This window comes from Panulirus ornatus, chromosome 43 (assembly GCF_036320965.1).
Source record: "Panulirus ornatus isolate Po-2019 chromosome 43, ASM3632096v1, whole genome shotgun sequence".
In the NCBI taxonomy this organism is placed as follows: domain Eukaryota; kingdom Metazoa; phylum Arthropoda; class Malacostraca; order Decapoda; family Palinuridae; genus Panulirus; species Panulirus ornatus.
In genome coordinates this window covers 9,302,204-9,315,658 of record NC_092266.1, presented here as the reverse complement: position 1 = coordinate 9,315,658, position 13,455 = coordinate 9,302,204, and the positions used below count along the sequence as shown (strand labels likewise).

General features: G+C 38.4%; 1 protein-coding gene across 3 annotated transcripts in view; it reads left to right on the top strand.

The window, feature by feature from the left end:
* Reck (Reversion-inducing-cysteine-rich protein with kazal motifs) overlaps nt 1-13,455 on the top strand; it is a 165,829-nt gene that overhangs the window by 121,151 nt on the left and 31,223 nt on the right. For 2 of the 3 annotated variants that reach the window (XM_071686912.1, XM_071686911.1), the window contains 4 exons: nt 293-352; nt 5,673-6,175; nt 11,741-12,061; nt 13,181-13,299. In XM_071686912.1, coding sequence (XP_071543013.1) covers nt 293-352; nt 5,673-6,175; nt 11,741-12,061; nt 13,181-13,299 — 1,003 coding nt within the window. The remainder of the gene's footprint in view (nt 1-292; nt 353-5,672; nt 6,176-11,740; nt 12,062-13,180; nt 13,300-13,455) is intronic. The other variant, XM_071686913.1, reaches the window with a different exon arrangement.

Sequence of the window (13,455 nt, the reverse complement as noted above, 5' to 3'; positions counted from 1 at the left end):
CCATGACCACCACCCCAGCCCTCCACCATGACCACCACCCCAGCCCTCCACCATGACCACCACCCTAGCCCTCCACCATGACCACCACCCCAGCCCTCCACCATGACCACCACCCCAGCCCTCCACCATGACCACCACCCCAGACCTCCACCATGACCACCACCCCAGACCTCCACCATGACCACCACCCCAGCCCTCCACCATGACCACCACCCCAGACCTCCACCATGACCACCACCCCAGACCTCCACCATGACCACCACCCCAGCATGACTGTCTCCACCCTCCACAGAATGCGGTGTGGAAGTGTTTGTTCCGGCAGAGCGAGGTCACAGCCCAGGAGGTCAGACAGGTAAGTGTGTCACTTATTAGATCATGTCTACCTATGTGTCACACTCCAGGTCATACTTATATCCTGCCTCACACTCCAAGTCATACTTGTAATACAACTCACACTCCAGTTCATACTTACATCCCGCCTCAAACTCCATGCCATACCTATATCATGCCTCACACTCCAGGTCATACTTATATCCTGCCTCACACTCCAAGTCATACTTATATCCCGCCCCACACACCAGGTCATACTTATATCCCGCCTCACACTCCAAGTCATACTTATATCCCGCCTCACACTCCAAGTCATACTTATATCCCGCCTCACACTCCAAGTCATACTTATATCCTGCCTCACACTCCAAGTCATACTTGTAATACAACTCACACTCCAGTTCATACTTACATCCCGCCTCAAACTCCATGCCATACCTATATCATGCCTCACACTCCAGGTCATACTTATATCCTGCCTCACACTCCAAGTCATACTTATATCCCGCCCCACACACCAGGTCATACTTATATCCCGCCTCACACTCCAAGTCATACTTATATCCCGCCTCACACTCCAAGTCATACTTATATCCCGCCTCACACTCCAAGTCATACTTATATCCTGCCTCACACTCCAAGTCATACTTGTAATACAACTCACACTCCAGTTCATACTTACATCCCGCCTCAAACTCCATGCCATACCTATATCATGCCTCATACTCCAGGTCATACTTATATCCCGCCTCACACTCCAAGTGTCGGTTAATGTCCGATGGTAGGTATGCACGGTACAGTGATGGGTAGATGTCTTATGGTAGGTATGCATGGTACAGTGACTGGTGGATGTCCTATCGTAGTATGTATAGTACAGTGATGGGTGGATGTCTTATGGTAGGTATGTATGGTACAGTGACTGGTAGATGTCCTATCGTAGTATGTATAGTACAGTGATGGGTGGATGTCCTATGGTAGGTATGTATGGTACAGTGACTGGTGGATGTCCTATCGTAGTATGTATAGTACAGTGATGGGTGGATGTCCTATGGTAGGTATGTATGGTACAGTGACTGGTGGATATCCTATCGTAGTATGTATAGTACAGTGATGGGTGGATGTCCTATGGTAGGTATGTATGGTACAGTGACTGGTGGATGTCCTATCGTAGTATGTATAGTACAGTGATGGGTGGATGTCCTATGGTAGGTATGTATGGTACAATGATGGGTGGTTGTCCTATCGTAGTATGTATAGTACAGTGATGAGTGGATGTCCTATGGTAGGTATGTATGGTACAGTGACTGGTGAATGTCCTATCGTAGTATGTATAGTACAGTGATGGGTAGATGTCTTATGGTAGGTATGCATGGTACAGTGACTGGTGGATGTCCTATCGTAGTATGTATAGTACAGTGATGGGTGGATGTCTTATGGTAGGTATGTATGGTACAGTGACTGGTGGATGTCCTATCGTAGTATGTATAGTACAGTGATGGGTGGATGTCTTATGGTAGGTATGTATGGTACAGTGACTGGTGGATGTCCTATCGTAGTATGTATAGTACAGTGATGGGTGGATGTCCTTATGGTAGGTATGTATGGTACAGTGACTGGTGGATGTCCTATCGTAGTATGTATAGTACAGTGATGGGTGGATGTCCTATGGTAGGTATGTATGGTACAGTGACTGGTGAATGTCCTATCGTAGTATGTATAGTACAGTGATGGGTAGATGTCTTATGGTAGGTATGCATGGTACAGTGACTGGTGGATGTCCTATCGTAGTATGTATAGTACAGTGATGGGTGGATGTCTTATGGTAGGTATGTATGGTACAGTGACTGGTGGATGTCCTATCGTAGTATGTATAGTACAGTGATGGGTGGATGTCCTATGGTAGGTATGTATGGTACAGTGACTGGTGGATGTCCTATCGTAGTATGTATAGTACAGTGATGGGTGGATGTCCTATGGTAGGTATGTATGGTACAGTGACTGGTGGATATCCTATCGTAGTATGTATAGTACAGTGATGGGTGGATGTCCTATGGTAGGTATGTATGGTACAGTGACTGGTGGATGTCCTATCGTAGTATGTATAGTACAGTGATGGGTGGATGTCCTATGGTAGGTATGTATGGTACAATGATGGGTGGTTGTCCTATCGTAGTATGTATAGTACAGTGATGAGTGGATGTCCTATGGTAGGTATGTATGGTACAGTGACTGGTGGATGTCCTATCGTAGTATGTATAGTACAGTGATGGGTAGATGTCCTATGGTAGGTATGTATGGTACAGTGACTGGTGGATGTCCTATCGTAGTATGTATAGTACAGTGATGGGTGGATGTCTTATGGTAGGTATGTATGGTACAGTGACTGGTGGATGTCCTATCGTAGTATGTATAGTACAGTGATGGGTGGATGTCCTATGGTAGGTATGTATGGTACAGTGACTGGTGGATGTCCTATCGTAGTATGTATAGTACAGTGATGGGTGGATGTCCTATGGTAGGTATGTATGGTACAGTGACTGGTGGATGTCCTATCGTAGTATGTATAGTACAGTGATGGGTGGATGTCCTATGGTAGGTATGTATGGTACAGTGACTGGTGGATGTCCTATCGTAGTATGTATAGTACAGTGATGGGTGGATGTCTTATGGTAGGTATGTATGGTACAATGATGGGTGGATGTCCTATAGAAGGTATGTGTGGTACACAACACAGGATAACGCTACCTTAAAGTCATGGGATTAAATCAAACACCAGCATTAAAACTACTTATAATACAAGAAGTAAAGAGTACAAAATAACAAACACATGAATCAGGCACTTACGTTAACACTGAACATGAGTTTAACATTCCAGGTAAGATTTCAAACCAGGAGATCTCTTTCCTTTATGACAATTTGTCTTCAGTAACATGACTCAAGATAAACTTATCGTTGGTCACTTCTATGACAAGTTACAATACTGTATGACACTCGAAACAAAATGACAGAGGCAGTTCAACACCGTAGAATCTATATCGCTCACTTCGCTCGGGCTACGGGCTTTGGGACAGAGGGAAAACCACTTACCTCGCTAGGTTAGAGAAGGAATCAAGGCTCAGCGGGTGTCAGAGGTTTTTATTGCAGGTAACAACGACTACCCTAGTTTCAAGATGGGATTGGTGAAGGGTGACCGATAATGCCACTCTTGATTGGCTATAGGCCTAAGGTCCAGTTGTGATTGGAGGAGGGTGGTTCTTAAGTGCCACTCCTACTTGGCTGGAGGGTCTCAGGTCCGGCGGTGATTGGGGCTCATAGTGCCACTCCTGGTTGGCTGGAGGATCCTAAGTCCGTCCCACATCTTGCCTAAGGCTCAGCCTCCTCTTGTTCTGACAGCGACGACGATGTACAGGAGGCCATATCTCCTAGCTGACCTCCCATCTTGACCCCCAGCCGCCTGGTGCCTCCATTTGCTTTTCTAAGTATTTCTCACATACATTCTTCAAAGCAAACACCTGATCCACACATCCTCTACCACTTCTGAAACCACACTGCTCTTCCCCAATCTGATGCTCTGTACATGCCTTCACCCTCTCAATCAATACCCTCCCATATAATTTACCAGGAATACTCAACAAACTTATACCTCTGTAATTTGAGCACTCACTCTTATCCCCTTTGCCTTTGTACAATGGCACTATGCATGCATTCCGCCAATCCTCAGGCACCTCACCATGAGTCATACATACATTAAAATTACCTTACCAACCAGTCAATAATACAGTCACCCCATTTTTTAATAAATTCCACTGCAATGTCCTGTGATAGGTATGTATGGTACAGTGATGGGTGGATGTCCTATAGTAGGTATGAATGGTACAGTGACGGGTAGATGTCCTATTGTAAGTATGAATAGTAAGGTGACGGATCGATACATATGATAGGTATGTATGGTACAGTATGGATGGATGTCCTATGGTAGGTATTATGGTACAGTGATGGATGGATGTCCTATGGTAGGCATGCATGGTACAGTGATAGGTAGATGTCCTATGGTAGGTATGTATGGTACAGTGACGGGTGGATGTCCTATGGTAGGTATTATGGTACAGTGACGGGTGGATGTCCTATGGTAGGTATTATGGTACAGTGATGGATGGATGTCCTATGGTAGGTATGTATGGTACAGTGGTGGATGGATGTCCTATGGTAGGTATGTATGGTACAGTGGTGGATGGATGTCCTATGGTAGGTATGTATGGTACAGTGACGGGTGGATGTCCTATGGTAGGTATTATGGTACAGTGATGGATGGATGTCCTATGGTAGGTATGTATGGTACAGTGACGGGTGGATGTCCTATGGTAGGTATTATGGTACAGTGACGGGTGGATATCCTATGGTAGGTATTATGGTACAGTGATGGATGGATGTCCTATGGTAGGTATGTATGGTACAGTGACGGGTGGATGTCCTATGGTAGGTATGTATGGTACAGTGACGGGTGGATGTCCTATGGTAGGTATGTATGGTACAGTAAGGGATGGATGTTCTGTGGTAGGTGTGTATGGTACAAAGATGGGTGGATGTCCTATTGTAGGTGTGTATGGTACAGTGATGGATGGATGTCCTATGGTAGGTATGTATGGTACAGTGATGGGTGGATGTCGTATGGTAGGTATGTATGGTACAGTGATGGATGGATGTCCTATGGTAGGTATGTATGGTACAGTGATGGGTGGATGTCCTATTGTAGGTGTGTATGGTACAGTGATGGATGGATGTCCTATGGTAGGTATGTATGGTACAGTGATGGGTGGATGTCCTATGGTAGGTATGTATGGTACAGTGATGGATGGATGTCCTATGGTAGGTATTATGGTACAGTGATGGATGGATGTCCTATGGTAGGTATGTATGGTACAGTGATGGGTGGATGTCCTATGGTAGGTATGTATGGTACAGTGACGGGTGGATGTCCTATGGTAGGTATGTATGGTACAGTGATGGATGGATGTCCTATGGTAGGTATGTATGGTACAGTGATGGGTGGATGTCCTATGGTAGGTCTGTATGGTACAGTGATGGGTAGATGTCCTACGGTAGGTATGTATGGTAGAGTGACGGGTTGATGTCCTATAGTTAGTATGTATGGTACAGTAGTACATATCAATAATGTTCTATAAACAGCAAATATATACTCAGTTAGGTATCCAGTTTTAGCAACATAATAAAGTAACAGTTGTAGTTTGTATTTTGTACTTCTGGATCAAACATAACATTAGAGAATTAAGGTGTTGTATCTTCCATGTTAAGAAGGTCACTGATCCACCCACCTCCTGCAGCAGGTGTCTAAGCTAGGTCGTCTGGGACTTGATGCTGCTAAGCTTGGCTGCTGTAGCCGGGCAGTGTCAGCCGAGTGTCGTGGTCTCTGTATCCGAGCATTTTCCAAGGAGTGGGGTCGAGCCTGGGAAGCCCTGCACACCTCATGCCTCACCCGCCCTCAGGAGACGTCCCTCTGGTCATGCCTGGCGGAGGCGGACGAGCCGTGCCAGCAGGGGTGTTCTGGCCTCACCTTCTGTAGTAACTTCAACCACAGACCCAATCATCTCTTCCGGTCATGCAACACTCGTGCAGACAACGCCGCCCAGGAGGACCTCAAGCTATGGCAGGAGAGCCTGACCCTCAGTTTACCTGGTCTTGCTGCCACAATACCACTCCGCAGTGTCAGCAAATGCCAAGCTGAGCTGTGGCGGGCGGTGGCTTGCTCACTACACCTACGACCATGTCACGCCACCTCCCTCACCAACACCATCTGCTGGCATGATTGTGTCACGCTCCTCACCAGGTCACTACTACTGCTCTCTGCTCTTATTATTAATGAATCTAGAATTATCAACGATGATAAGATTATCATCATAGATAAGATCATCATCATAGATGATACGATTATCATCATAGATAAGAATATCATTATAGATAAGATTATCATTATAGATAAGATTATCATCATAGATAAGATCATCATCATAGATGATACGATTATCATCATAGATAAGATCATCATCATAGATGATACGATTATCATCATAGATAAGATCATCATCATAGATGATAAGATTATCATCATAGATAAGATCATCATCATAGATGATACGATTATCATCATAGATAAGAATATCATTATAGATAAGATTATCATTATAGATGATACGATTACAATCATAGATAAGAATTACATTATAGATAAGATTATCATTATAGATAAGAATATCATTATAGATAAGATTATCATCATAGATAAGATTATCATCATAGATAAGAATATCATTATAGATAAGATTATCATTATAAATGATACGATTATCATCATAGATAAGAATATCATTATAGATAAGATTATCATCATAGATAAGAATATCATTATAGATAAGATTATCATCATAGATAAGATTATCATCATAGATAAGAATATCATTATAGATAAGATTATCATCATAGATAAGAATATCATTATAGATAAGATTATCATCATAGATAAGATTATCATCATAGATAAGAATATCATTATAGATAAGATTATCATTATAGATAAGATTATCATCATAGATAAGATCATCATCATAGATGATACGATTATCATCATAGATAAGATCATCATCATAGATGATACGATTATCATCATAGATAAGATCATCATCATAGATGATAAGATTATCATCATAGATAAGATCATCATCATAGATGATACGATTATCATCATAGATAAGAATATCATTATAGATAAGATTATCATTATAGATGATACGATTACAATCATAGATAAGAATTACATTATAGATAAGATTATCATTATAGATAAGAATATCATTATAGATAAGATTATCATCATAGATAAGATTATCATCATAGATAAGAATATCATTATAGATAAGATTATCATTATAAATGATACGATTATCATCATAGATAAGAATATCATTATAGATAAGATTATCATCATAGATAAGAATATCATCATAGATAAGATTATCATCATAGATAAGAATATCATTATAGATAAGATTATCATCATAGATAAGAATATCATTATAGATAAGATTATCATCATAGATAAGATTATCATCATAGATAAGAATATCATTATAGATAACATTATCATTATAGATGATACGATTATCATCATAGATAAGATTATCATTATAGATAAGATTATCATTATAGATGATACGATTATCATCATAGATAAGATTATCATCATAGGTAAGATCATCATTACAGATGATACGATTATCATCATAGATAAGAATATCATTATAGATAACATTATCATTATAGATGATACGATTATCATCATAGATAAGAATATCATTATAGATAACATTATCATTATAGATGATACGATTATCATCATAGATAAGAATATCATTATAGATAACATTATCATTATAGATGATACGATTATCATCATAGATAAGAATATCATTATAGATAAGATTATCATCATAGATAAGAATATCATTATAGATAACATTATCATTATAGATGATACGATTATCATCATAGATAAGAATATCATTATAGATAAGATTATCATTATAGATGATACGATTAACATCATAGATAAGAATATCATTATAGATAAGATTATCATCATAGATAAGAATATCATTATAGATAAGATTATCATTACAGATGATGCGATTATCATCATACATAAGAATATCATTATAGATAACATTACCATTATAGATAAGATTATCATCATACATAAGAATATCATTATAGATAAGATTATCATCATAGATAAGATTATCATTATAGATAAGATTATCATCATAGATAAGAATATCATTATAGATAAGATTATCATCATACATAAGAATATCATCATAGATAAGATTATCATCATAGATAAGATTATCATTATAGATAAGATTATCATCATAGATAAGAATATCATTATAGATAAGATTATCATTATAGATGAGATTATCATCATAGATAAGATTATCATTATAGATATGATTATCATTATAGATGATACGATTAACATCATAGATAAGAATATCATTATAGATAAGATTATCATCATAGATAAGAATATCATTATAGATAAGATTATCATTACAGATGATGCGATTATCATCATACATAAGAATATCATTATAGATAACATTACCATTATAGATAAGATTATCATCATACATAAGAATATCATTATAGATAAGATGATCATCATAGATAAGATTATCATTATAGATAAGATTATCATCATAGATAAGAATATCATTATAGATAAGATTATCATCATACATAAGAATATCATTATAGATAAGATTATCATCATACATAAGAATATCATTAAAGATAAGATTATCATCATAGATAAGATTATCATCATAGATAAGATTATCATTATAGATAAGATTATCATCATAGATAAGAATATCATTATAGATAAGAATATCATTATAGATAAGATAATCATCATAGATAAGAATATCATTATAGATAAGATTCTCATTATAGATGATACGATTATCATCATAGATAAGAATATCATTATAGATAAGATTATCATTATAGATAAGATTATCATCATAGATAAGATTATCATTATAGATAAGATTATCATTATAAATGATACGATTATCATCATAGATAAGAATATCATTATAGATAAGATTATCATTATAGATAAGATTATCATTATAGATAAGATTATCATCATAGATAAGATTATCATTATAGATAAGATTATCATCATAGATAAGATTATCATTATAGATATGATTATCATCATAGATAAGATTATCATTATAGATAAGATTATCATTATAAATGATACGATTATCATCATAGATAAGAATATCATTATAGATAAGATTATCATCATAGATAAGATTATCATTATAGATAAGATTATCATCATAGATAAGAATATCATTATAGATAAGATTATCATCATAGATAAGAATATCATTATAGATAAGATTATCATTATAGATAAGATTATCATCATAGATAAGATTATCATCATAGATAAGATTATCATTATAGATATGATTATCATCATAGATAAGATTATCATTATAGATAAGATTATCATCATAGATCAGATTATCATCATAGATAAGATTATCATTATAGATAAGATTATCATCATAGATAAGATTATCATTATAGATATGATTATCATCATAGATAAGATTATCATTATAGATATGATTATGATCATAGATCAGATTATCATCATATTCAAGATTATCATCATAGATTAGATTAGTTGCCTTCTTAAATGATTCTTGACATAAGTAATGCTGTTATGTTACGAGAGTACTGTAGGATACATCAGTGTTGAAGGTGAGGGTTGTGTATATATACTGTAGGATACATCAGTGTTGAAGGTGAGGGTTGTGTATATATACTGTAGGATACATCAGTGTTGAAGGTGAGGGTTGTGTATATATACTGTAGGATACATCAGTGTTGAAGGTGAGGGTGGTGTATATATACTGTAGGATACATCGGTGTTGAAGGTGAGGGTTGTGTATATATACTGTAGGATACATCAGTGTTGAAGGTGAGGGTTGTGTATATATACTGTAGGATACATCAGTGTTGAAGGTGAGGGTTGTGTATATATACTGTAGGATACATCAGTGTTGAAGGTGAGGGTTGTGTATATATACTGTAGGATACATCAGTGTTGAAGGTGAGGGTGGTGTATATATACTGTAGGATACATCAGTGTTGAAGGTGAGGGTTGTGTATATATACTGTAGGATACATCAGTGTTGAAGGTGAGGGTTGTGTATATATACTGTAGGATACATCAGTGTTGAAGGTGAGGGTTGTGTATATATACTGTAGGATACATCAGTGTTGAAGGTGAGGGTTGTGTATATATACTGTAGGATACATCAGTGTTGAAGGTGAGGGTTGTGTATATATACTGTAGGATACATCAGTGTTGAAGGTGAGGGTTGTGTATATATACTGTAGGATACATCAGTGTTGAAGGTGAGGGTTGTGTATATATACTGTAGGATACATCAGTGTTGAAGGTGAGGGTTGTGTATATATACTGTAGGATACATCAGTGTTGAAGGTGAGGGTTGTGTATATATACTGTAGGATACATCAGTGTTGAAGGTGAGGGTTGTGTATATATACTGTAGGATACATCAGTGTTGAAGGTGAGGGTTGTGTATATATACTGTAGGATACATCAGTGTTGAAGGTGAGGGTTGTGTATATATACTGTAGGATACATCAGTGTTGAAGGTGAGGGTTGTGTATATATACTGTAGGATACATCAGTGTTGAAGGTGAGGGTTGTGTATATATACTGTAGGATACATCAGTGTTGAAGGTGAGGGTTGTGTATATATACTGTAGGATACATCAGTGTTGAAGGTGAGGGTTGTGTATATATACTGTAGGATACATCAGTGTTGAAGGTGAGGGTTGTGTATATATACTGTAGGATACATCAGTGTTGAAGGTGAGGGTTGTGTATATATACTGTAGGATACATCAGTGTTGAAGGTGAGGGTTGTGTATATATACTGTAGGATACATCAGTGTTGAAGGTGAGGGTTGTGTATATATACTGTAGGATACATCAGTGTTGAAGGTGAGGGTTGTGTATATATACTGTAGGATACATCAGTGTTGAAGGTGAGGGTTGTGTATATATACTGTAGGATACATCAGTGTTGAAGGTGAGGGTTGTGTATATATACTGTAGGATACATCAGTGTTGAAGGTGAGGGTTGTGTATATATACTGTAGGATACATCAGTGTTGAAGGTGAGGGTTGTGTATATATACTGTAGGATACATCAGTGTTGAAGGTGAGGGTTGTGTATATATACTGTAGGATACATCAGTGTTGAAGGTGAGGGTTGTGTATATATACTGTAGGATACATCAGTGTTGAAGGTGAGGGTTGTGTATATATACTGTAGGATACATCAGTGTTGAAGGTGAGGGTTGTGTATATATACTGTAGGATACATCAGTGTTGAAGGTGAGGGTTGTGTATATATACTGTAGGATACATCAGTGTTGAAGGTGAGGGTTGTGTATATATACTGTAGGATACATCAGTGTTGAAGGTAAGGGTTGTGTATATATACTGTAGGATACATCAGTGTTGAAGGTGAGGGTTGTGTATATATACTGTAGGATACATCAGTGTTGAAGGTGAGGGTTGTGTATATATACTGTAGGATACATCAGTGTTGAAGGTGAGGGTTGTGTATATGTACTGTAGGATACATCAGTGTTGAAGGTGAGGGTTGTGTATATATACTGTAGGATACATCAGTGTTGAAGGTGAGGGTTGTGTATATATACTGTAGGATACATCAGTGTTGAAGGTGAGGGTTGTGTATATGTACAGGTGTGTGCAGGAGCCGGCGGGAGGTGAGGGAAGCATAACGGCAGGTGCGGTGTGTGGCGCCCTCAGTCCTCCACCAGGCAGCCCTTGCGTCTCTCTCTCCACCTTCCTCAGTCCATCACCGGTGCCCAACGAACCTCCTTGGCGGGTGCCTACTTCCCCCTGCCGGCCCTTCCCCTGCCCTGCTCGTCACGTGTGTACAGTCAACCCTGAGTGCCGCCCTGGTGAGTCGTGTCGTCCCTACGTGTGCACTCCAGCTTGTACCCTGGGCGAGGTGTCCAGTGTTGCTGTACCTGTTGGTGCCTTCGTCAGCGTTCCCTCCAGGTAGGTTCCTCACTCTCACTGTGTATTGTGACCTACAGTAACGTTATGATCGTCCTTCTCTCTCCATGTTAGTGTAACGCGCCCGGGTCATCACTGGGGTCTCCTCTCTCCATGTTATAAGAAGGGCATAAGTTACAGAATATACATACTGACACTGCTGCATTATTGATAATAATACAAAGTGGGTCAAGGTAAAATACACACTGTAGTTACAGAACTTCCTGTAGTGGTCATGATTACATAGATGGTTACACAGCTCAGGCAGGCCAGCATGAATATGGTATACATGCAGTGTCACAATGTCTTCAAGGTTATTACTATCAATAAAGTACTCACAAAACTCTCGTAACTCGAGCTCTGAACTCATGGACTCTGAGTGATCGGCTAATATAATGTTCCAATTTGGTTATATATATATATATATATATATATATATATATATATATATATATATATATATATATATATATATATATATATATATATTTCATACTATTCGCCATTTCCCGCGTCAGCGAGGTAGCGTTAAGAACAAAGGACTGGGCCTTTGAGGGAATATCCTCACCTGGCCCCCTTCTCTGTTGAACGTTAAATTATCTTCACTACAAGAGTTATCTACAAGTACCGTTGAACGTTAGATTATCTTCACTATAAGAGTTATTTACAAGTACCGTTGAACGTCAAATTATCTTCACTACAAGAGTTATCTACAAGTACCGTTGAACGTTAGATTATCTTCACTATAAGAGTTATTTACAAGTACCGTTTAACGTCAGATTATCTTCACTACAACAGTTATCTACAAGTACCGTTGAACGTTAGATTATCTTCACTATAAGAGTTATTTACAAGTACCGTTTAACGTCAGATTATCTTCACTACAAAAGTTATCTACAAGTACCGTTGAACGTTAGATTATCTTCACTATAAGAGTTATTTACAAGTACCGTTGAACGTCAGATTATCTTCACAACAGGAGTTACCTACAAGTACCGTTGAACGTTAGATTATCTTCACTACAAGAGTTATCTACAAGTACCGTTGAACAAATAATTAAGACTACCTGACAACCTTACTTAATGTTGTGACTAATGTGCCTTCTGTATCTGTGGGCGGCAGCTCGAGGGCGTCTGGCTGCGGGCGTGTGTGTGAATGTGGGCGTGCGGGCGGATTACATGGGTGTCGCTACTTGCCCTGCGTCGACCCTGCTCCTTGCTGGCTCGGAACATCCAAGTTCGGTACGTCAAAATATGCAGCTCCTGCCGCACAACTGTTCCTGCATGACATACACATGTACTGGTCCAGGACTACCCATACACTGTTCCTGCATGACGTACACATGTACTGGTCCAGGACTACCCATACACTGTTCCTGCATGACATACACATGTACT